The sequence below is a fragment of the Danio aesculapii genome, chromosome 16 (assembly GCF_903798145.1).
Source record: "Danio aesculapii chromosome 16, fDanAes4.1, whole genome shotgun sequence".
Taxonomy (NCBI): Eukaryota; Metazoa; Chordata; class Actinopteri; order Cypriniformes; family Danionidae; genus Danio; species Danio aesculapii.
Genome location: NC_079450.1, coordinates 50,383,247 through 50,410,291, shown reverse-complemented (window position 1 = coordinate 50,410,291; position 27,045 = coordinate 50,383,247). Strand labels below are relative to the sequence as shown.

The window sequence follows — 27,045 nt, the reverse complement described above, 5'->3', positions numbered from 1 at the left end:
CTTTACACACACCTGACTAGGGTTGTCACGATACTAAAATTTCTGCTAACATGAGCGTGTTCTTAAACAGCGCTGATTTGCCATTTTGTTCACATGCTCAACAGAAATGACTGTGATTGGCCGTGAAGGTCATCAGTTCACCAAAGTTTACTGAGTGTAACCACAGATACAGGGACACTGGAGGGTTTCAAAGCCATGTCGATCAGCTGGTTTGTCTATAAGCTGACATACGAGTGATCCGCTGATGAATTGTCGCTTTAAAGCAGGGGTCACCAATCTCGGCCCTGGAGGGCCGGTGTCCCTCCAGGATTTAGCTCCAACTTGCCTCAACACACCTGCCTGGGTATTTCAAGTATACCTAGTAAGACCTTGTATAGCTTGGTCAGGTGTGTTTGATTAGAGTTGGAGCTAAAATCTGCAGGACACCGGCCCTCCAGGAACAAGTTTGGTGACCACTGCTTTAAAACGTTCCGGTGTCTCTGCATCTGTTTACACTCAGTAAACACCGGTGAGTTTGGTGAACTGATGACCTTCACGGCCAATCACAGTCATTTCTGTTAAGCCCATGAACACAAGGGCAAGTCAGCGCTGTTTAAGAACGTGCTCAAATGTTCCAGTATCGTGACAACCCTACACCTGACACGCCAAAATCATTTTCAGCCTCAAGCCTTTGCTTGCCAGATAAATGACCAGTGCACAAATGCTACGATCCAGATCTTAAAGCAGTGAGCGTGTGTCTGTTGTGGATTTCTCTAATGAGTGAATGTCTGGTGCGGCCACATTAATGTAATTAACAGATTGTGTTTTGCATTTATGGAAAGTGCTCGTTTCTCTTTTCCAGGCCGCAGTCAGACGTGACGGTGGAATCACTGGCTGCAGATATTCTGAAGAGCATCGAGTTGCACACTGAACAAAGCTTCTCTCCTGGTATTTAACATGTATCTGTAAGGTTTTTTTTTTATATTAGAAGAAATGTACCATTTAAAAAATAAAGACGTTCACACCTTTGGATAAATTTAAAGTCCATTTATTGTTTAGCCAAGTCTCCAACCAACAAATCGCAGGCTACAATAATTAGGGGTTCTTTTCAAAAACCTTTCTAAAGCTACCATCAAAAAAATAATCATAATAATAGATCAAGACAGTCAAGTAAAATCAACTGAAAACTGAAAAAATAAAAGCAAAACTGGCCCCAACTGATTGCAAACCCTTTGGAACATTTGTGATTTCATTAAAGCAAGAGAGCTGATATTTGGACTTCTCCAATTCTTGGTTTTATACAAAAGCTACACAATGTTACATTTGATAAGAATACAATTCAACTGATTAATTAGTGTTCTACACCATAAAGTCGATAAAATCTTGATGGATCATTACCACTAGAACTCAACACTATGAGAGAGAAAGAGAGACAGTCGAAAGGAATACAAAGTTCTGCAAAATAAAAAGACGAGTATCATAAAGCAAGCTAGATAAGTACCATTACAGACCCAGATATCCTTTGAAAAATAAAAAGTAAGAAAAAAAATAAAGGTACAGGCAAGGCTAAGGTTGAAAACTCCATCTTAGGATTTGCTTCTTTTTTTGGGCTTTCTTTCTTCTGTCAATCACACCAAAAAATTCTGACCGGCGAAGACCAGAACCAAACGTTTTACTTCCACGTGTTCCCATAGGAAACTCAGCTTGTATTAGTGTGTCAGGCACTTTCAGAGAAACTAGCCCACTCTCTCTTGAGCCCGCTCAGCAACTCTACAGGCCAAAATCACAATGCAGGTTCATTCAGATCAGACGATACAGCTGCAGCAGAGAGAAAAAGAAAGGAGGGGGGACAAACAACAGATTAGAATCCCATTAAACACACACACGCGCACTTGTGTAATGAATTGAGAAGCAGCTCAGATTAGTTCTGCTACTGGGTGCGTGCTGCTTTACACTCTTCTCGCCCACACGCGGTGCGCACAGATCAAAGCAACCATTGGCATGCCTCACCTAAAAAGTCATTGTATTTACAGATCGGTGTCGAACCAGGCCAGCTGATTGCTGTCGCCTGGCGGGAGGCCATCGATCAGGTCCTGGGTGTGGCCGAGGTCGGGCAGGCCGTCTACGGGGTAATCTGGGCCAGGGTGGTGCCCGGCCATCTCGTGCTCCATCATGGGGTCCATGCCCATGGCGTCCTGCCCGTAACCTCCGGAATGGAAGGAGCGGTAGCTTGGGTCTGGAGGACGAGGGGAGTGGATGAGGAGTGGAGGGAGCACACACACACACACGTACGTTAGAGGAAGCATATTAAAAACCAGCACAACCTCAGACCCACCAGACCAGAGTAAACACGCTGCTTCTTTTTGGATCTATTAAATATTAATAATGATAATAATAATAATATGGCACCCAAATTGTATCGTCCCGTTATAAAAGGCTGAATTTGTATTAGTATTTAAATATATTTAAACTAGGCATGCTCATATCAATCGATTAACCCCTTAACCGAAAGGATGCATTTTAAACCGATTAATGGTATCAGTGTATCAATGTGCTACACATTCACCAGGCGGTAACACGTGCAACTACTGACGTATTTTGCCAAATAAGCTAAATGACAGGAGCAAAAGGACAATGCTGGTCACAGTTTGACAGATGAGTTGATGCCAAACCAGCACTGATGACCTCTCTCCTGGATCTGAATCATAAACACCTCAGAGTCTTTGCACAAGTGGAGAAAGTAGCTGCAAACGTTCTGAAATGTCCACCGCTTTGCAAACAAGCCGGCCACAAGTAGGAGCGTCAATATAGTTGTATTGGAAAATGGTTATAAATAGTTCTTATAAAAGATCCATTTTAAAAACAGCCTGCATAGGCTAATCTACGAATCAAACACATCCAATGATTTTGGCTACTTGATATTTGCATAACGATAACTTGCACCAGACTGAGACTTTGCTTTTATAGCTATGTAAACTAGAAAACATAAGCAAATTAATGCAATACTATATGTAAACAACAAAACTATTATACTGTATGCTATAGTAGCCTAGCCTATTAAAAACAAGTCAACATATGCACCTTAGTTTGTCTCCTATCTTGCGAGTGAGACAGGAAATAAAAGCACAGAAGCTCTAAGGTAAAATCAGAAGCTCAAGACAAATCTTTTATCTAATGACTACTGTTAAATTGTTGACAGTGGTTTGTGATATAAGAATTACAGCGGAGCATTAATTAAATGCATATTTTCCTTGAAGCGATCGATTTGAGCCTGCTATTTTTATTTGACGGAGGACAAAAACAGCCTATGCCAGTTCTTCAGAAAGATTCAGTCAGAGTTTTATTGTTTTATTGTCATTTAAGCGACAATATCTAGAGCTGGCCTATTTGTTTTATTCTTTTTATTTAGTTTATTCTTTATTTCTATGCTGTTGGAAACACTGCAGGTGCGTAAAGACGTTCTGCTGTTATATTCAGTTGTTAAACACTTAAATTCAGAATGTTTTAGCGGTCACCTTGTCAAGTGCCCCTGTGGTGGAGTAAGGAGGTGGTATTTTGATCTCCAAATGATGCGACTTGACCTACTCCTTTATCTATGCATGTTATACATGTATATGTGATGTGGGATCTAGGTTGGGGGCGTGTCTTCAGCACACCTGATGCTGGTCAGCGCCCGTATTTAAACTCAGTGAGAGAGTTTGTCGGGGCTGCTGTTCATTCACTGTTTGGGCAGTTGGCCAGAGCTGCGCTCCAATTTGGGCTTCATGTTTTGTTTTGCATCCATACGCTAGCGTTGACAACACTTAACGCATCTACTTACTTGCTTTTCACACTGATTGAACATACTGATACTGATGTTTTGATTATTTTATTTTCAATTGTGTTAAAATAAATATTCTTTCTGACTATTTTGCCGTGTCATCTCCTTTAACGTTTCATCTTTGAACCAGGTGTAACAATATGTTCGCGTGTTAAAATAAATCAGTATTTTAAAATGCAATATTTAATATGTCAGACACAACATTTTTTTAATTAACTAATTATTTCATATTAATCTGACCAGTCACTGGTTAATATTCAATTAACCAGCCGTGGTTGTCGGTTGGGAAAATAAACTGTAATGAGCATCCCTAATTTAAACTACATGCCATACTTTGATCGTTTACCAAGTAAAAAAAAAACAACATCTTGAGATCAAACTAAATTTGGCTTTATTTAACTGTAATATTTATCGAAATGAGAATATTTCTGGATATACGATTTAAATGAAAATAATCGGTTTACTTTTGCCTAAAGTATTCATATCGTTACTCTTTAAAAGAAAACTACAACTGATTTAGATTTGTGAGTGCCTTTTTTCAACAAATTCTTCCACACATCTCCTTTTGTGCTAAATAAGAAAACAGTTGCAATCTTTTCTGACTGTAAACCTTGCGTGTTCAAAACCTCATGCCCTTTTCATGGAAAGTGGCGTGTTGGGCTCTAGGCCTGGTGGGTGAAGGCTGATGAAGCAGTGGATTAGTGAACATCACACCCCAATGCTGAGAGCTGATCTCATTTCTGAGAATGATGAACTTACCGTCCTGTCTGTAGCCCAGAGGCTCTCCCTGTGCACCGATATCCAGCCCTAGATCTCCAGTCTGCGTAGCAAAGAAAGAGAAGCACACACTTCAGTTTCTAATTCCACACACACACTGAATCAGTTCCAAGAAAGCTCTCAAACAGCTCGAGGCTCATAAAAACAATAACGCTTTGTTCCGAAGAATCACCTGCCCAGTAAATTCGCAAATATAACACCCACATCTGCCATAACAGCCCCTGTAATGCGCTGGGAATTGATATGCTTAATCTACAGCGGGGCTCAGCGCCAGCGTTGATTGCAGGATTTAGTAGAGATGAGCCCCGTTACCTCGTTCCAGGTCATGGGCTCAGTTCTGAACAGAGAGCTGGTGAGCTCCACAGACAGTCGCTTCTTGTAGTCCTGGGGCTTATCCTCAGACATGCGGAACAGAACTGCAGCAGCGTACGTGGCTGTGGGCGAGAGATAGCAATGTTAGTGTGACCGACAAAAACAGTCCCGCTCACCCCAGACACTGCCTCCAGTGGAAATCTGTGCAGAGCTGTGCTAAACAAATCTGCATAGTGATTTAGATTCACACTCTGTGAAAAGTTGAACTCGTTTCTTCAAACTTATCTCGTGACATCGGGAGTAGGGCTGCACTATATATCGCTAAATTATCGTTATTGCGATAAGAGTATATGCAGCATAAGTACCACAGACATAGTTGTTTATCAAATGGGGCCTTACTATCTTTATCCCAGCCCAGAACTGAAAACAAATACTTACGCTGAGAGTAGAGACGAGAGGAAAATAACAATTTGATCCCAGCAACTTGGCTAATCATAGGCCTATTTCAAATATTCCATTTATGTCTAAAATTAGGACTGCATGGTATTAGGAAAATCTAGAATTGCGATATTAGTTTATTTTGCGATATACATTGCTATGTGAATACAATTTCACCAGATAACTATCTCAAAGTCATTATAATGTTAGATTGGGATTATTCTGTAAGCGAGAGTGCATCTCCATAAAATCTAATAAACAATCAATAAATTATGTGGGGTCCCCCGACACATTTTCGTTGTGGTCTCTGTTATTTGCAGTGCATTTCTCTATTTGCACGTGTTGTGAATATTTTATACATAACCTAAAAAAAAAACATCAAGAAAATTATCCAAAAATAAATTGTTTTATCATTTCCCAAGTCTAACAGTATTCAAGTACAGTAACGGAATGATCAAAATAAAAATTATTCAATAAAATGATTATTCAATAAAATGATTATTCAATAAAATGAATCGTTGATAAAGTCACAAATGCTACGATTTCTTATGCCTGAATGCTTTTAAAAATCATTATACAACTCCAGAAATTTAAAAGCACATACAATGGGTTCTAATACAAACTCAATATTGCATATATCCTGCTATGTGTCTATTGCGAATGATCACATTGCGATATCGATGCTGAAAAGATATATTGTGCATCTAAAATACTAGAAAAAGTTGTGTCTGGCCAATTATGCTTCTTTCTACAGATGTTTCGGAAGCATTTCAATCAGGTTTCAGGCCTCATCGTAGTACAGAAACCTCTTCAATGAAAACGATCAACAATTTAATCTTAGCTTAGCTGACCAGGGCTGCATCTCGTTACTTGTTTTACTTGACCTCAGTGCTGCATTCGACACTATATATTTTTATTGATCACTTCAATTTTCACTCATTCATAGTTTTATAAAGACTAACTCTTTGCACCTTCAGTTTTTTTGTCTGAATTAGAATTAGATATGAAATATATTTGACCTGTTTATTTTAATATCATTAAATACATAAATGACTAAAAATGTAGCTAAAAGAAATAGCATTGCGAAAAATTGCCATTGCAATATTTAACATTGCATATTTTTCCAGTAACGTGCAATCCTAGTTCAGGAGGCAGTGTCACAATTTTTATATTGATTTTTTTTTTTTTTTGTAAGTGCACACTCACCGACTCCCTCATTTCTGGAGTGCAGGAGCTCTGTGAGTGGAGCGGTGGCTCCTTCTGCCTCGATGGCCTCCGCCGCCTCCTTATCCTGAGCCAGCTCACACAGCACTCCTGCAGCCACACGCTGGATGTTCTCAATAGGAGAATACAGCAACTGCAGAGACACACACACACGTCAGACAAGATGAAAGCGGCACACTGTCTAAATATAGAGCAATCACCCTAATTCGACCGCATTTTTTTTTTTATCACAAAAATGAGCTGCACACAGATAAAAACAAAACAAACTGAATTTTAAAAAAGCTTAAAACTATTAAAAGATTACTAGAATGAAAGACAGAATGGCATGAAGACAGAATGATAGACAAATGAACGATATGCAGACTGATGGGAGAAACTAGGACAAAGAAAGATGATGGAATGAACAAACGACACAAGTAGTGCACGGATTCCTACAGTGTGGGAATTGCAGACAATTTATAATAATTTAAAAAGAAAAATGTTGCGAAATTTGGCATATCCTGAATGGATAAAAATGTAGGCCTGTACATCCAATCAAGAGGCGAACTAGCATTTTTAAAGCGTTTAAAAAAAGCAGGTTGTGTGTGAATGAACATGCTGTGGTTTGATTAAATAGACAATCAAGTATTAAACTGGATGTTTTTTGGCATCTAGATGAGGACATGAACACATTAAGATGATCTCCAGAGCTGAGCTCAATCGTATCATTTAAAAATTCCATTTGATAAGCAGCACACAGTTATCTTTACAGCAAAACATCAAAATAAATGTTTGCCTTGACTTGTACCTGTGACAAATACAAGCATAACGCTAGCGTACATGACAGTATTTCTCAAAGCAGATAAAAAATAAAATACATTCAGGAATAATACTAATGGTAATCATCTAATAACTTGGATAACCCATCTAAATATTTACACACAAATGCAAATATGCATATGCTTTCAAACTGACCGCAAAATAGCTGAAAAATATTGTTTTATTTAATTATTCAATTTCATTTAAAGATATATCTTTTTGTTTATTGCCATGTCAGCAACAAAGGCTATTTTCATTGCAAAAACAATTCAATAAAAAGTAAACGCTTTAAAAAACAACAAACAAGATAAATTAGATCACTTTAATGTTAATTAATGATAAAAATGCAAACCTTTTCTGGCAAAACATCCAAGTTTACTTCATAATAATCATTAAAATCGAGACAGTCCAATAAAATGATTTACAGCAAGATCATTTTTCCAATTTCTATTAAAGTCAGAGTCCAGAAAAACAGAACTTGCCAACGTCAATAATAATAAAGCTGAATGTAGAACAAGTGAAAGGCTGACAAAGAATGACAGAACTAGAAATCAACAGCCATGATTTAATGATAGGACCAACAAATGGATAAACACAATAGACAGATTCCTAGAACAAACGAGCTTACAAAAGGAAGACAGATGAAAAACAATAGACATAACTAATGAAGACACACAGAGACTGACCTGAACAAAGAGTGGAATAGTGTTGAGTCCTCTGATGACGATTCTGTTGTGAATGTCTCTGGCTAGAATGTGCAGAGCTCCAGTGCAGCCCTCCACAATCTCCTCCATACGCACACCCTCCTGAAACACACACCAAAACCTCATTCGCACGTGCCTTCTGGAAGAAAAACATCTATACCTTAACACACGTGTTTAGTAATGTTTTCTTTTAAAAAGGAACCCTCCACTTTTTTGGAAACAGGCTCATTTTACAACTCACATTTTTTAATTTACTCTGCCAATCTACAAGTCAAGCAGGAGCACTTTTAGCTTAGCATCAATCATTAAATCAGATTAGACCATTAGCATCTCGCTCAAAAATGAGTTTAGATAATTGTCCTGTTAAAAGCTCGACTCTTCTTTAGTCTCATTGTGTACTAAGCGTGATGGAAAATGAAAAGTTGCTATTTTCTAGGGCACTGTTCTAGGGGTAGGTTATCATACCGTCAGAATCTTATACCAGCCAATGCCTAATACAGTGATGTTGACTAGTTAGCTAACTGGGGACTATTTTTTTTAATATGCTGTGTAATATCTTTGTTCCTGCTGCAGCCATGGTACAGCAACAAAGTATCTTGATTATTACGCCAAAATTAGAGTATAGTTCATAGACATACTTAAAAAAATAGCAACTTTTCGTTTTCCGTCAATACTCAATATAACTACACGAGATTAAAAAAAAATCATCAAAACTTTTTAGTTTAAGATGATAATGGTCTAATCTCATTCAATCTTTTATGCCAAGCTAAAAGTGCTCCCGCTAGACACTGATGATGATTTTTTTTAATGTCATGTCAGCAATAAAGGCTATTTTCATGGCAAGAACATTTCATTTATAAATATACAATTAAAAACAACAAACAAACAAATACATTGATTAAATAAGATTTTTTAGCATTAATACATGATATAAATTCTAATATTTTCCTGGTGATACTTTGCTAAATATGTCCTTAAGAGAGTTAATTTCTTTTTAAAAAGTGTATATATATATATATATATATATATATATATGTGTATGTATGCATGCATGTATATAGCGATGGGGATCAAATTTCACCAAAATTCATCCCTCCAGGGCTACATTACAGCTTCTCATTCAAAACATTCATTCGTTGTTTTTATTAATAGCGGTTTATAATCACACCAAAACGTATTAAAAAGGTAAGTGAATTATAACAGTGCAAACTTTTCTGTAATCGTAGTAGTGCTGTGTGCCATTTGTTTAACCCTTTAAGGTGACATGCTGATTGACTGACAAGTGCGTGATGCATGAGGCCAGCAAACACGACGTAGCTTTCCGTTAAGATGAACACCGTTTCCATAATTATACTTTATAGATAAAGGTCTGTGGCTCTGAATACAATGACTATCTTGCTGGAGTTTATAGCCGTTTCACTTTACTTCAGGACGCATTAATGCTGCTCTGTAGGTCTATTGGAGACACTTAAATATTCATAGCAAATCTAATAAACGTTGGAGACATGCTTGTTACATAAATGCAGTAAATCGCACGTCAGCAACGTTTATTTGAGCACGCACAAGAAAACCTGCACTTGAGCAGCGTATATTTGAGCGAGTGCAAGAAGTTGTGCACAAACAGAGGAAATTGGCGCGCAATGCAATGCATGCTCGTATTACATAAATGCGATCTCGACTTGTAATACTGCGCTCACGACATTAGTCATTGAAATAATGCCATAGGTAGTTGGTAGATCTGTGTAAAAGCCCTGCCACCACAGCTGGAAAAAATCCTAGAGGAAACACTGCATTGTAAACGTTTATTATTACCATTTAACGATTCTCCCCAAACACTTCAATAGAGCGCTTGTACCCGGAAGCTGCTTTGCATGACGTCACACTTAACAAGCGGATTCTCCTGAAGACATCTGGCGAAAATCACTTGATCGAGTCTTAAAATGTCTGTGATTTCAGGCTGCATCTCATACAATTTATTCTTTTTCAATGTATCCCAATCCGTTTGCCACTTATTAAAAACAAACATTCATAAATAAATCTTGTCCCCCAAATAGGAATTTGGCATTTGTTCACTACTTGCTAGACACTGAAATCAGTAGTTCTGAAATGAGGCAATTTTCAAAAATAGTAGACGCTTCAGCCAGTCGATCAGGTGACCATGACTCACCACAAACTGCTGCTGTGTTCCACCCATGGAGGTGCGTCTCTGAGTGTCCTGATGAGCCCGGACTAGAAGCTGCACCAGGCGGGGAATGGCACCCTGCTCTCGGAGCGGGGCGTGGTTGGCAGGGCACAATGCCAAGTTGCGGATTAGCCCGACTGTGGCCTAGAAAGAATACAGCCAATTAAGAAAAGTAGTTTTTTTAAAATAGAAAAACCCTCTTCCTCATGAAAACAAACCATTAAAAGACACACCTTAATGAGAGGCCAATGTGAAGGAGGGTGGAGCAGTTTGACCACGACAGGCAGTCCATAGTGCAGCCGCACTGCATTCTGGGCCATCTCTGCATCCTGGTGTCTGGATGTAAGGTGTCGGAGAGCACAGATAGCCGGCTCTGTAATATCCTCTCTGTCTCCAGCACGAAGGACGGTGCGCACGAGGGCCTCGATGCCACCCACTTGGCACACCATCATCTTGTTTTTGTAGTTGTTGCAAGTCAGGTTGGACAAGATTCCGGCAGCACACGTCACCACGTTGATGTCATCTGACCCGAGCAGCTGCACTAGGGTGCCCAAGAGCCCCTCCATACCCTCCTGTAAATCAGAACAATGCAGAGGTGAGATGCATTACTCCATCCACAGTCTGCATCCATCAACTCCATCCAGTTTTTTTAGTCCAGCACACGACCAGCCACAGCCATTCGTAACATTGTACTACACGTTACATGAGGTTGTAAGCCTACCATGAGTGGGTAAACGGTTAAATACACAATCAATCATTCCAAATTAAATGTTCTCAGTTCAAGAATTGATGCCACCACAACAGCTGGATGAAATGTACACACAGCACAGGCATTACAACCAAATGTAGCATCCGCTCATGCTCCATCGACACGCTTCTGATGTCCTAACTGTGTGGGGGGTCCGAGCTGGCTACAGCCCGAGACCCTCGTCACAGACAAAGGCAGGAATGACTGTTACCTGCACATCTACTTCTGCTAAAGACGTCTTCTCCATGGAAACAATGGGGAGACAGAAAGAGAGGGCTCATGTAGGAAGAACAGAAGACAGCGTAAAAGGGCTGAGGGAACGAGAGCTGGACAGAGCGTTACCTGTTTGGTGGCAGCGTCTGACAGATTCCTCAAAGTCCACAAGCAGTTCTGTACTAGTCGCTGGCTGGGGTCTGTGAGATGAAGGCCGAGAGCTTGCATGCCACCTGAAAACGGAGAAAGCTTCCATGGTCAAACTGTCCATCTGCTACAATACACTGGAGTGTTTATGTATTGCCACATCAGCAATGTATGCCTATTTCATGGCAAGATCAACAGAGATTAGGACATATTAACTAATATAACATATTACATCCCCTAGAAACTATATGATGTACTATATGACTGCAGGTTAACTATGCTTAAATATAATAACTTTAACTGATAAAAGCTATTAGTTACTGGTTAATTAGCTAATGTTAATCGTAACTAATAAAGTTGATAACTAATAACCTTAACTTTTCTGATTTGCACCTTTTGTCAAGCTGCTGATAATTATAGTTTCAAATATAAATGAAATGAACTGAATAAAAACTTCAATTACTTGTATTCAAACTTCATATTACAATAACAATTGCTACAAAACAACTACATATACACTGGAGTAAACAGAAGATAATTTGACTCACCAGCCTCCACAATGGCAGGTTTGTTACTGGAGCACACGGACAACACCTTGAGCACTCGACTGGTCGTCCACAACAGCTTCTCATAGGTGTATGTCCTCATGATGTTGACCAGAGCCTGCGGGCCTCCACTGGCCAGAATGATAAGCTGAAAACAGAAAGCAAATTACATGAATGAAGTGAAACAAACATCATCTCTGAGGATGCAAAGTTTGATACATTTAACATGTATTTGAATATGCAACATGGACTATTGCTATAACCGTATGGATATGTGATCATTTTAAATGAATGAGCAATTTAAAGTTCATCCAAAAATGATAATTCTGTCATTTACTCACTCGATTAAAACCTAGCTAACTTCTGTAATAGACAGAAGATATGTTGAAGAAAGCTAAACACCTGTAATCACTGACTTCTAAAGTATTTATTGTTCCTACTATGGAAGTTAAAGGTCTTCAGCTTTCTTTAATACATATACTACAAATGTTAAGAAAAAATAAACTCATAAAGGTTTGAAACCACATGAGGTTGATATTTTCACTTAATGTGAACTACCCTTTTAAATATCACAATTAAATATTGTCATATAGTCCAGGGTGGGGGGTTTAGTTAGCCCTTTAATAGTGAGAAATAATTTACACTGATCTATATTTTACCAATGTATTTTTTTATTTATTGCCATGTCAGCAACCAAGGCTATTTTCATGGCAAGAACATTTCAATATTAAAAAAAACATTAAAAACAACAAACAAATGAATACACAAGTTAAATAAGATGTTTAGTGTTATTATATAATAAGAATTCTAAAATCTTTTCTGGTGTCACTTTGTTAAAATTGTCCTTAAGAGAGTTAATTTCATTAAAAAAGTCTTCTAGAATCATTAAAAGCAGGACAGTCCAGTAAAATGTGTTGTACAGTTTTGCAGCACAAACAGTGAGTGGGGTCTTCACCTTTGAGCAAAAAAAACATGGGTTAATCTTGTATGCCCAATACGACATCTGGTCAAAATAACTTGATCAAATCTGGTCTTAAAATTCGGTTAGAGACTTCAGGTTGGATTTCATGCAATTTATTATTTTCTAATGCATCCCACTCCTCTTGCCACTTGTTTAAAATGTAAACGTCGATAAAAGGTCTCATCTCTGATGGAGGAATTTGGCATTTGTTCACAACTTGCTTCAAAGCATCTTTAGCAGCTGTATCAGCTCGCTCATTTCCTGAAAGCCCGACTTGTCCTGGAATCCAGCAATCTATATTTTTAATACTGTTAATGATTATAATAACAGATAATCTAAATATACATTTCAACACCCCCATAATGGTTAATTCTACTGTGAATCCATAATAGCGAAAGAGAAAGAAAAAAATCATTCAACAGTCTGAAACCGGCAGATCTAGAGCACCAATGGACATCGTAAGACACTTTTATGTAAATTGGTGTTGATATCACCTAGGCATGGGTCGATAGAAGCTATTGATGATATGGTAACCTTGGATAATATCACGGCATCATGGTGATATGATCACTGCTCTAAAATAAGTTCTTTTTGAATGTCTGGGTAAAAAACTAAAACTTTTCCCCTCTGAACACAATCAATTTTATTTTGAGAAACATTTCAAATATACTGGAAGAGTAAACATGTCCGGCTAAATAATTCAAATAAATCATTGACTTCTGCTTTCTTCATTTCTTCATATCAAAAACGCGGATTACAACTTGAAAAAGGCATATTTGCATATATTTCTGCTGGAGATACTGGTGTCCTTAAAAAAAATAATAATAAAAAAAAAGGTCAAAAAATATTTTACATGTACCGTAAGAATGTTATTACAGAAAATGTTTGCAGTTTTAAAACCTTGACTTCGGTTATCGTCGAAGATAGCCTAAAATACAGTCAAAATAGACGCATAGTTTAAGCTCCAGTAACATCTGAAATAACTAATCAGAGGATACTGTAGGTCAGACAGTATATATCCCTCAAAACATTGAACACTTCAAATACGTTTGATTAATGAATTAGATGTAATTTAAATAAATTCATAAATAACTGAAGATTGTATGACACAAACTACAGTAACATTACGTCAATGTATAATTTGCACAGTGAGTACATCCCTATGAAATCAGACACCTAGTGCCAACATCAAGGAGTAAATCAAAAATGCTTTAAATCCAAATTTAGCTGAGATATTTTGTTTGTGCTTTAAGATTTTTGAAGCAAAAAAAAACAATACATTCTTGTGTGAAGATGGCCAAGCACCCCCGTGTCATTCCTATTATTGAGAAGTTTGTTTCTTACTTTGCTTTCCTGATTGCCGTATGCCAGAATCTGAAGGCAGTCTGTCGTGATGGCGAGGAATTTGACGTTTGTTTTGTTTAACAAGGCCACCATTTTCTGCAGGCCTCCGGCCAGACGAACAGCCATCTTGGCTCCTTCTTGGTGCAGTAGCAGGTTGTGTAGAGTCGTAATAGCGTAAAACAGCACAGAGTCCACAGGGGAGCTGAAGAGACCACAGCAATATTAATTAGAGGCAAAGTACAGATAAATAACAGGGTTCAAGCTTAAGCACACAGAGCAGGTCTCGGTATGACTGAATTACAACTATCTAAAATTGCCCTAATTCAAATGTCTATACAGGATGTTCACAGGGTCTTAAGTATTGAAAGTTTATCAATTAATACATTGAAATTGAAGGCCCTTATAAAAAAAGGAAATCTTCAATGCGATTTTGTATATTTATTTTGATTACAATGCTTTGCTTTATTCTAAAGTTTGTCTGAATTTAATCTGTGAATATTGGGATGCTGTGTAGTTTATGAAATCGATACAATACTGCCAGATTTGACATCATCTGGCTTTGTTGACAGTAGTAACCAAATCAACACCGTTATTCCTGCTGTTCTATTACAGGGTTTCAGTAGGTTTCATCACGTCAAATTTAAGAATTTAAGACCATTAAGAATGAAATTTTAGACTTATGTAGGGTTAAGATTTTATTAATGGCCTGGTATTATCATGAGAAATTGTGTAATTGTTTTTTGAAGTTTTTTTCTGATTAGAGAATTTAACTTGTGGAATTTGCTGTAAAATGTCTAACAGCTGTTGTGAATTGCATCTCTTTGCGATAAAAAAAAAACTTAAATAAAAAATTATGTTTTATTGAGTTATAATGTTGGTTATTGTCCAAGTAAAGCTACTCAGTTGGGCTGACAACCATTCAAAGCAAAATCAAGACTCATTTAAAATGATTTAAGACCTACAACACAATATTTCAGTAAATTTAAGACTTTTTAAGGCCTAAGATAAGCCTTTGGTGTTTCCCGAATGTGTCTGTAAAGTTCCAGCTCAGAATACCCATCAGATCATTTATTATAGCCTCCGGAATCTGCCTATTTTGGTGTCTGAATACAGTGTAGCTGTTTTTGTAGCCTGTGGCTTTAAATGCAAATGAGCTGCTTCTCCCTGCCCACCGGTACCACGTGCGTGTCTGCTTCTCCTGCGTTACAGCAGATAAACAGCAGTCATTCACAGAGACAGACACGGGTGAAGCTGAAATCCAGCCCATTAGTCAAAAATACCAAGTAAGTTTATTTCAAGTATTTGTGATGGAGATTTCTCAAGCCTTTCTGAAACGATAAGTCACACACAAATGCCGTTTGCAGTACACACACATATATTTGTGTTTACTGACACCATGTGGCCATGATGATTATAGTGATATTACATAGCAGTTTTACTGTCTTTATTACAAACATGCTGTTTTAAAAACATTTTAAACTTAACAAAAAAAGACACTTGGAACTGCTAAATTATTATTTTTATTTTTTTTGAGTTTTCACCTTTAGTTTGGATAAGAAAATGGGGATTACAGACAGGAAAGTATTGGGAGCAGAGAGAGGGGGAACGGTCGGCAAAGGACCTCGAGTCAGGAATTGAACCCGGGTCACCATGGGCACCATGGTGCTATATGTCAGTGCACTTAACCAATAAGCTATTGGCGCTGACGGAACCAATATTTTAATCCTAGTTTCTTTGCACAAAAGTGTATCTTGGCAAATGTGTTTGCATGTTATTATAGAAACATGGTGCCTGTCAATCAATCGGTGGTTTGGGAAAACATGTCACATTGTGGTGGTCTCAAATCCCTGGGACTTGGGTCCTATTTTAACGTCAGGATATTTGAAAAAAGTCAGTTGTTGGGTTTATATCTATGACAGTGGACACAATAGACCAGACACAGTTCAGTCAAAACAGCTTAGAAAAGATGATTTTCATCATTACGTGCACCTTTAAGACCCAGCAGACACCTTGTTTAAGCGCCCTCTGCTGGAAGAGAGTGAATTAGCATTTTTATTCAGTAAAGACTACTGTTTTAGTTTAGTACCTGTGTTTTATGTAGAACAATTTTACAAAAAGAGATTATTACGTCTGTTTAATTAATAAATCTGTTTTAAAGGCCTACACTAATATATGTGGAATCTTTGTGTTGATAATGATTAAAGAGCGATTGCTGCCTGTAATTTTAAATAACTTCAGATAGTTCAGAACGTGAAACAACAAATAAACAATTGTTAGACTTATTTTAATTTATTATTCTGGTTTCTAAAATTATAATCTCTAATAAATGGAATCAACAAGATCAGTGCATCAGTCTCATTATAGATGAATGTGTTGAGTTGTATCAAATGAGTCTAAATTTTGTTAGTTTTTTACTAGTCTAATCGTTATTTATTGAAAGAGTCTTAAAAGGTATTGAAGTTATATATGATCCCTGTATTTACCCTGTTATAGTGTAGTGTGTGTATATATTTTGTCAGTCTGCTTGGACACAGAGAGAACTAACCCGAGCATTTTGACGAGGGCAGGGATGCCTCCTGATTTAAAGATGGCAAGCAGTCCTTCTCTGTGGTGGGAAAGATTGTGTAGGGTGCCAGAGGTGCAACGGGCTGTTTCTACATCATTAGTGTTCTGCATGGTCCTCACAATGGCCGATACCATCTGTGGGGAGCGCATGATGGCATGACGAGAGGCCTCTTTCTTGGAGAGCTGGTGCACCATCACAGCTGCCTTATTGACCACCACCTGATGAGGACAGAAGAATATCCATTAGTGCATCTGATGGCATGACAGAATTAGCCATTTCTGATCATCAGTACTGGCGCCAACCTGATCCTCATCGTTCAGTAGTTTGGTGAGCTCTGGAATGGCGCGGGTGGCTAGCTCTGCGTCGTCCTGGTAGTTGATGAGGTTGACCACTGCATGCTTGAGCATCTGCGAGGGCTCAGCCAGGCGCTGGACATTGGTGGGATGTGCAGAGTCAAACTGTGTGGAAGGTATCTGCATGCCCTCATCGAGAGTCTCTGGGAACATGGCTGCCCGGACTCTCTGGGCTCTGGTCATGGCGTATTGACCATCGATGTCTAAAAAGAACACAGTACTAGATTAAGAAACGTGTTTTTGCACAGTCAATTAAAAAAAAACACCTATAAATGCTTAAGAATCTATAAACGACATGTCATAATTATGATTAAAATGAAGCAATAGTTAATCTCACATTGAAAAGCCAAAACAATAAGAAATGGTCTCCTGATGGCCTTAAATCACCTAATGTGATGCCGTTTACTGTTTAAATAAACAGGTTTGACTCAATATTTAAGAGATAATTCATTGAAAAATGAAAGTTGACTCACTATTTACTCATTCTCAAGTGGTTTCAATGATTCATTTGATGGTTTCATTTTTCTGTTGAACACAAAAGATTATACTTTGAACACTGTTAGAAACATGTAACCACTGACTTCCATTGTATCGTTTTTCTATTATGGATGTCAATGGTTTCTGGTTTCCAACATCATCCAAAGCAACTTCTTTCATGTTCAACAGAAAACAAAAGCTCAAATAGGTTTGTGCAAAGTGAAGGATGACTATTTGAATTTTCAGTTTTGAGTGAACTATCCCTTTTAGTAAACAATACTTATTTTCTTACACGTTTCCCCGAACAATTCTCAGCTATTCACAAAAGCAATAGAACTGCCGCATACCTGCTACTTGCTCCTGGTTGAAGGACTGGTTGAAGCCCTGCTCCCACTCATAAAGCACCTGATTATCCACATCGTCATCCTCTGGGTTGCCTTTGCCACTCAGGGATGGGGCAGTAGTTGTGGCCCCAGAGTGGATTCCTGAGTCCAGGTAAGACTGTTGCTGCCAATGGCTGACTGCAGCCTTGCGATCCGGATCCATGGCCATTTCCAGCTCCATCAAGTCAGCTGCACGTAAAATGTATAACCAGTCATTTATCAGTTTTTAAAGCTGTGAAGAAGAAATGTAAAGGCAACTTACACTGGGTAGCCATGATTTTCTCACAGCCGGGCACAGCTTACTGATCTGAAACACACACACGGCAACATGGTTAATCAAACAGCGCCAACTCTCTCAACTCCATCTCTCTCTCACGCACAAACACATTCCAGAGAGGTCCAGCGTTCAGCACACAAGCCCCAGTGTTCAGGCTGAATGCTCCCTGTCTCCTAACCTGACTGCAGCTGGGATGAAAGAGTAAGGCCGGATGTACCACACTACACACACACACAATATTATCCGCAGGTTTCTCAATATCCTCCCGGAAAGACTCACGTTGAACAATAAACAGTGCAACAAAAGTCTTTCTGAAAACTGAAGTTGTACCATAACCTTATTTACACTGCAGAAGTATGTTTATCAGCCAATTAAAACATTTAAAATTAAGATTTGAACGTAAAATATCGTCTTGATTGGTCAATATGATTGACGAGAAGGTAAAATTTACAACCAATCGCATACAGATGAGATTTAGAAATTCAAACAATATTTAAATAAAGGCTTTCAAAAGGATTTTTTAATTCTATTAGAGCAGAAATTGCGAAAACAACACGTTTAATAATATTCAAAGAAATAAAATAGTCTAAACTAAGTAAAATAGTGATTTAAAAAAAGCCTCATGAATCATACGTTTTTTCTAGCGCAAAAAACAACAACCTGGGATCATTCCATGATAGCTACGATAGCATAGCTTAAGCTATTAGCATCGCTCCAACCATCCATCTCCTCCTCCAAGCAGGGAGGCTTCTTAACACAGTTGCTAGCAACAGAAGTTTATATGACCTTCAGTAACATGCTCAGCCAGAAACCCCACCATCACAACAGTGTCAATATGCGCATGGCATTCCTTGCCAATTGGCCATCAGCAGTTAACACCTACTGAAGCCATTCTGAATTCAGTGTCTGGGTCTGGGGGGCCCCGGCCTCCTTCCCTTTTGTGAGGCCTCCTCCAGAATTAGCATAACACAAGGCCCGAGTCCACCTCCTTTATTCAGACGTACAACACCCCTTCTCCAAGTCAGCAGGCAGAATGCGAGGCCTCTCAGAGCGGTCCAACATCCACACGTAGCCTTGAGAGCGAAACTGCCTGCCCGAGTCTCCCTATTGTGTCGGCAAGCGAAACATACTGTTCCTCTCAGTCAAACGACTCTTACAAAACACAAACATGTTGCAGCATGTGGAAAGGTCAACCGGCAGAACGTTTCAGCGAGGTCTTGTCAACATTTAGCGGTTCCTGTTCAAGAGCTGTTATTCCATGCGCAACACCACCGCAGGAGGTTTAGCATTATGAAGCAGCAAGGTCTTGGCAATTATTCAAAGAAATATAACTTCTCTTGTGCGTTCAGCTCTATAGTTTCTTTCTCACACACACTTTTTTGCACGGATTTGGCTCTTGAATGCAGACTCAAGTTCAGAAGCTGAATTAGGTCAAGTAAGGAAAGGCTAGACTGGAATACAGATGTGTGTGGTGTGGACAAAACTTAATTACAGGGGCATATTGGGATTCTGAATTTATTGTAAATGTAAAAAAAAAAATAGATTTTTAATAAAGTAAATTCTAATTTAATTAGATATTATCTATAAGATTTAAGCTAAATTACATAAAAGTAGGGCTGGGCCGATATTATATCGAATCGCAATAAAATAGTCAATAACAATGATAACCTCTGGACTTTTTTTTTACTCTATATTGATCTAAAAACCAATCACACCGCAGAAATGGGCTACAATGGGAATCTAGAAGTGTGATGATATTAAAAATAATTAACCGAGATAGTATTTTTGCCATATCGCCCAGATATAAACATCTAAAAGACTTTAAAAACAGATTTTTAATATTTATTAAAAAAATATATATTTAAAAAATATTATATATATATATATATATATATATATATATATATATATATATATATATATATATATATATATATATATATATATATATATATATATATATAAACAAAATATACAGAAAAAAAATGGACCAAGAATATCATTAAAAAAATGACCAAAGACTGTGGATTCAGGCTGGACTGACTATATAAATTGATCACCCATATCAAGTGTTTATTTTGAAATCTTAATAATTTTGATGATCTTAAATTCAAATAAGAAAACTTTTAGTCGGTGCAAATATTTCAGATGATATTTGACCAAAAACACCATCTTTAATTTTTATTCTCGGTTTTAGTCCCGATAAGATATACTTATAGTTGAATCACAAATTAGGAATCAGAACAAATGCTGAAGGGCACATCAAATATTTAGTCATGCCTGTTGCTGAAGTCTAGCTCTTAAAGCACTGTAGCACTAGTTACCTTATTTTACGTCAAATTTTCTAAGTTAAGAACACTAACGGCAGTTTAAGAAAATGCAACTATAAATGTAACATTTTGACAAATATTTAAATATACAGCAACTAGCTACTAAGGATGCAACGATTAACCGATTTCACTATTAGTCACGCTTTAATTCGTCATGGTTAATTAATCGTAAGAGCTTCTCAACATCTCGCTTCTGCATGGAACAAAACTGCAACTAAAAGTTATGCCAACTGTGCGCTAGTTTAAATTTCAGACCTCTTACACAGAGACTTATACCCACACAAACTGGATAAAACTATGGCTGAGGCTATTAACTAAGGGCCGATTACATATCGCGTCTTTTGCGCACGCAAGTTCGTTATTTCCAATGTGCATATTGGTGCAACGCGCAAACGGTGTGACTCACTCACGCTTTCCAGGCACACCTAGTTGAAAGAATGCCGTGAGTGCACCGTGAGTCACGTAACAAGAACTAAACTGATTAGCTTCACACTTTGTATAGAATATATACATCTCTACTCCAAAAAAAATACCAAATGAAAATACCAAACAATTTTGTAATATTGTAGCAGATTTACATAACTTTTTTTGTATTGTTATTTTAATTAATTTATTGTTCTGTCATTTATTTTCAGTGTAAAATTATTACTCATGTTTAAATGCCAATTATTTTTTTTTTAGTCCAAAGAGAAATGGACTATTGTTTGATTATTATTATTATTATTATTATTATTATTATTGTTGTTGTTGTGCTGAATTAACAGCAAAAGGAGTTTTCATGTGATTTTCTAAACTAGTAGTGTTTTGAAATTAATGAATGCATAATAATCATGATAACCATGATTATTGCTCAGACTATAATCATACAACCAAAATCTGTAATCGTTGCATCCCTACTAGTTACATGCTTGTATGCATTGGTGTAAAACAATCATTATATTATTAACAAGTTGATAAAAAGTGCCTAATGTACGATTTAATTCTACCATGTTCATTATCAAATCAGTTGTATTTTTATTTTTGTGTAAATTACATTTTGGCACTTCAGGAAGAACAAGATTTCAGTGCATCACTCCAACAAGAAATTTAATCCGACACTGCACTGCAGCTCGACAGGAAAGCAAAGGCAGGCAGTGTTGTGAATGCATTAGTTTTACGAATGGAAATCTCACCTGGACCGACACAGGTGCCAAAACAAATCCCCGGTCCAGAAGGAGAACGGAACTGACACACCAAAGCGCGCGCACACACAGAAAAATCTCTCAATCCTCTGCAGCTCTGAGTCAACACAGCCAAAATGACACGGTCAGCTCTTATTTCATATATATTTGGCAATAACGAGGACAGTTCCTCTAGGAGGCAGCTGTCAGTATTCTGAATGCAGAGCATGGAAAGTGTGTTTGATAAGGCGATGTGTAAAACAGTGCTGCTGTGGCTCTCCGCCTGGGGCTGCCGAGAGTTTCACAGCAGTCAGCCAGTCACTCGATCTACGGTTCACAACATCTGGAGTCAATTGGAGAGATAAACCCAGCAGCATACAGGCCTTAACCCCCCTGCGGTATTACTGCTCTCTTTCGCACGCAACATGAGGTGCCAACTGAGCCTCAGCCTCCAAGAAATCCCACACACAGGCTACGCTTAAACAGAGCTATTGCTCGCAGTCAATCGAGATGATGCATGGAAATAAGTCCAAACAAACCACTGCCGGTTCACTCATGAGGTCATGTTGGATGTATTTAGATGATCAATTTTGCTTGCCAAAGCTCAAGCGTTGGGTTTTACGATCATGCGAATGGAATAAAATGGTAAAAACAACAGCTTCTGGATGAGCTCTTCTGAATTTGACTCTAGCTGGTTTCTTTGGTTCACAGACAGGCTGGTTTGAGCATTAAAAATCCATGGGTGTTTTATTATACCCCTGACTGGCCTTCACACACATCTGAAACCAATCTGAATGTTTTGGTCGCCCTGCCAGGTGGAACATGGGTGGAGATGGCCACATAGGAAACCAAGTGGAAAGTCTTTCCTAAATCTAACAATGAACTGCAATTGAGCACTCATTATTAAAGCCTGAATTTGACTCCCAACCAGACACACACACACAAAAACCAGTGTTACACACAGCACAAGTAAAACTTCAGCATTCTTCGAAGTCAGCATTCCCAGGAAAAGCTAACGTCTGCATCATAAAACAATAGCCTGAACCAACCTCATCGTTCTTCCATCGTTACACCACATCACCTATATCGATAAATATCTCTAATCATAACATGCATAGTTGACTCAATATGCATCAATAAATCCACACACACACAGCTTCGCATCAAAGTACACAACTAAAAATACTAAAACTGACCAAAAAAAAAAACTTCTTCAAAATCCTGCGCCCATTCCAACCTCCACGCCAGGCTCATCCAGAAACCCGAGGAGGCTTGAGAAGACGGAGGCATTTGTTTGTAATCCTTGGCATTCAGACAGCATGTGAATTTAAATACCACCCAAATGGCTCCGGCTAAGTGCCTGTTGTGACCAGGGGCATGGCAGCTTAGATGGCGATTTCAACACCCGCATTCGATTTCAAAAATCTGCCTATTGTGCGAAGCATTTCAAAAGATCTTGGTTTGCTAGCTCCAAGGAACATCCTATACTACACGTCTGCTCCAAATGTGTCAACCGTGATGAGAGATGCTGTAAAAGCCTGCACACATTCACACGTATACACCAGAATACATTGCGTACTGTGTATTGCGACTGCAAAACACACTGCATTTCCTGTATAACAGACAGAAACTGAAAAGTAAACAAAGATGAAGAGCATGAACATTGACTTAAAATACTCAACTACAATGTTAAAGACGTCTAAAAGTGCTGGCAAACGTGAAAATGTGGATCTTAAAGAGCATTTTATTAAATCCGATATCAATTATCATCTGTTTTTAAGTAATATTATCTTTAAAAAGGCATTTAAACACTTCTTTTTATGTAAATATTGCAATTTACACACGGAATTTGGTCAAATCTACTTAACCTCTACTTTTTAAAATAGCAATAACCTGAAAAACAACACTACACGATACTTAAGTGTCAATCATAGCATCAATCCACAAAACAACACTTGATTAACACATTCACCAGACAAATGTGCATTATATTAATGCAAATACTCACATTTGTACAACAAAAATGAAGTAAAATAAAAACAAGCATTTTTTTTTTGGCATTGTGCATCTATTTACTTGAACATATCAAGGCTCGGGCATAAAGTCTCATGTCCAAGTTTTTAAAGGTGGAGGAAAAAGGCACATATGGTTTAGGTTTACTTTTAAAGCAAAGTAAATCATTAACAAATCAACTCCCAGTTGTGCTTACAGAGGCAGCTTGTTCTGTGCTAACAAAAATAAACCCCTTTAGCATCAAATGCAAACCCACATCTTTTCCGAAAATAAGATAGTGTATTGAAAAGGCATTTGAGAATGTTAAATGCTAACTAATAATTAATTTCACCATGATGAATTTACTGTTAGAGAGTTGAGGAGTGATGTATAGTGGGGTATGCGCCCGTCCGCAAAGCCCGTGTGCGCGCACCGATGATCCCCACCCCCATCAGCACGAGCTCCAGCAGAGTCAGATTTCACTCAGGCTCCTCCTCGACTTCCTCTCAACGGCCAAACACTTTAAATGCCTTTGTTTGTTTCTTACTCAGAAACTTATAAATTGGTCATATTTACGGTATTTAACCACGCACGATTTTACTGATTTGATTAGTGGCTGTAACTCAAGGTGATACCGCCGTGTCACGCATGTGTGCAAAACACGTTAACGTTACCTCAAACTTATTCTTCAGATTTTAGTTAATGTTAGTTTAAGAAAACGAAAAAGTCCAGGGTTAAATAACGTGAGAAATACAAATGTGTAAAGGAAAAAAATCAGCTAACGTTAGTATACATTACGTTAATGCTAGTTAACCACAGACTAACTTTGAATCTATGGCCACACAACACCGACTATTCGGAATAACGTTAGAGGTTTGATTTAGCTGTATTTAACGTTTGGAAACCATCTTATCTAGCATTTGCGTTCTAAATACATTTCGTATAAGATGTAATCATGAAAAAATGAGGAGTTTGAGGATGATTTTAGGTGGTCGCCACAAAACACTTTTCCACCCTTAAATGCTAACCAGGCTAGCACCAAAAACACCACATTTCTCAACACGGAGATCAAAACACAGCATTCCAGATTCATTAAAACACGTAAAACGTTACAGTGGAGAAAATCCGCCATCATATGAGTGGACATGGGTGTAGTTTGGTCGTGATTTTGCCGTAATATTTCCGCTGGTTGATCACCTCAATCCTCACAGCTGCAGAAAGACATTCTCTACTAACATTCCATACAAAATAAAGAACCAAAACACTTTATCGGCAAACCCGCTTACCTGTGTCAAAAGCTGTATATTCCTGTTTCGGTTTTCAGTGTTTAAAACGCGAATAATGGCGACAATCCGTTGAGAAATGTGAGAGAATAACCCGCAGCGCGCGGCAGCTCCTGCTGAGAGTGAATGTGTGCACGAGAACTCCGCGCTCGCGCAGCAGCAGCACACAGGGAAAGATGGCGTCACTCCATATGTGCGCGAGCCATTATAAAAACTCCTACCCATACCATATCCTGCCGCCTTCAGGAAAGCTAGATCCCGTGCCGCTGGATCTCTACTCTAAATGAACGAACAGCTATTTTCTTACACAAGAATGCCTTAGAGAAATAAGCCCAAGCAGCACTGAAGATGGCTGCACGCGGAATAACCGAAATGTGGTTTATTTTCTGGGTGGATGTAAAATCAGGATTGGTGCGTAGGAATACACGCGCTCCGCTGCTGTGGTGCGGCAAGGGACGCACCTATTCATTAAGTTTTATGACTATCGCAATAAAGAGTGTGTTGACGCGACGAGATAACTAGTATAAACTATTGTTTTTAAAAAACAGTATTTCTTCGAGGAACTTATTATTTGTAAACCTTCCCGAAAAACGCGAGCTGATATGGGCTCGGGGTTTAGGTTTTGGAGGCGGAGGAAGTTTTTCCATCTCTCTCACCGTTGAACAATGCGGCGAGGATCGGAAAACTACTGGATCAAACTACCGTCTAGATGTTTTACTCATGTAAACGCTAAAATGTTTTATTGTATACTATATTATACATACATGTTGAATTAGAAAAGCTCGTCATATTTTTCGGCTGCAGCAAATAGTCCACCAAAGCCATTATTCGACGTTTCACCATTTCACATGACTGTAGTTATATGTGTAATGGCCGGTAAACATGTTGGATTTTGTATGTATCCAAAACTAAATTCATGTTGTGACTGTGTGTCTTCATTGTGAATCTGTCGTGTTGAGACTGGTTCTTACCTCAACTCTTGCCTGAGTTCCCATGGAAAAAAAAATAGAGAGAGGAGGGGCTGAGGGAACACAACACTGCCAAAACACACTTTCACCATATTATGATTTCATAAAATCATCTTTATTTGTAACAGTAAAACATTTCGAAAGCATTGTGGTATTTTTTGTGGCAAAAACTATACTAAGAATGCAGATATCACCATTAAAATGAATAGATAAATATATAGAATGAATATAGAATTATAACAAAGCATATTAGGTTAATGTCAAAATAATTTCATATTTGTTATTGACTGTTGAAACGTAGGCATTATTTAGTAATAAATACACTGTAAAAAATGCAGGGTTCCACAATTCCTTCATGTTGTCCCAACAAAAATCTATTAAGTTAACTTAATCGATTTTAAAAATGTAAGTGGATTGAACTTAAAACAATTAAGTTGTCCTCCCAAAAAAACCTAATTGTGTTGTTTCAACTAATTTTATATAAGTATTTTAAACAAGCAGCAAAATTCATTTTTTGAGTGTGAAGTTTTACATTGATTCACAATGTTTACCCTCGGTCTGTCATATTAAAACAGAAGTAAACACAGCAGACACATTTTATATTAGCAGAACATTTGCATGCCATAATAATTCAGAATAAAAATATGCAAGAATTCACTTGACATTTAATAATCACATTTTGACAATAAAAACACAGACCACAATCATTATGAAATGCTTGTTTAATTCCATAACATTGTATTTGAACACATTTTACAATATTTATTAATTGCAATAACACATTTTAAGTCATACCATATTTGCCATAATCATTCATTAGCCTTCTTAAATACAGATAAAGCTTTAAATTAGATTTAGCATATATTGATGCAATACAATTATAATTATAAACCTAAAAATGCAATTCATTGAAAAATAAACCTGATATACCCAGTACATAACCAAATAGTTTCAGATGTTTTTACATTACTTTTAATATTATTATTATAATTATTAATGTTATTATTATATTTTTGTTCATACTGTACTAAGAAAATGCTGGAAATGTATAGAACCACTGTTTC

General features: G+C 37.8%; 2 protein-coding genes across 2 annotated transcripts in view; one reads left to right on the top strand and one right to left on the bottom strand.

The window, feature by feature from the left end:
* Positions 1 to 1,799, top strand: part of ulk4 (unc-51 like kinase 4) — a 330,407-nt gene extending 328,608 nt beyond the window's left edge. Inside the window, exon 37 of the mRNA XM_056475236.1 lies at positions 842 to 1,799. Coding sequence (XP_056331211.1) covers positions 842 to 935 — 94 coding nt within the window. The 3' untranslated portion in view covers positions 936 to 1,799. The remainder of the gene's footprint in view (positions 1 to 841) is intronic.
* Positions 1,012 to 25,212, bottom strand: ctnnb1 (catenin (cadherin-associated protein), beta 1). Its single transcript, XM_056475237.1, has 16 exons — positions 25,017 to 25,212; positions 18,234 to 18,278; positions 17,936 to 18,160; positions 17,061 to 17,314; positions 16,738 to 16,976; positions 14,193 to 14,394; positions 11,891 to 12,035; positions 11,325 to 11,428; positions 10,468 to 10,806; positions 10,220 to 10,378; positions 8,035 to 8,154; positions 6,533 to 6,683; positions 4,889 to 5,010; positions 4,559 to 4,619; positions 1,990 to 2,215; positions 1,012 to 1,797 (listed from the first exon to the last, which is right to left on the bottom strand). The coding sequence occupies exons 2-15, from the start codon at positions 18,244 to 18,246 to the stop codon at positions 2,007 to 2,009; spliced, it is 2,343 nt and encodes a 780-aa protein (XP_056331212.1). The 5' UTR covers positions 18,247 to 18,278; positions 25,017 to 25,212; the 3' UTR covers positions 1,012 to 1,797; positions 1,990 to 2,006.
* Between the last annotated feature and the right edge of the window lie 1,833 nt (positions 25,213 to 27,045).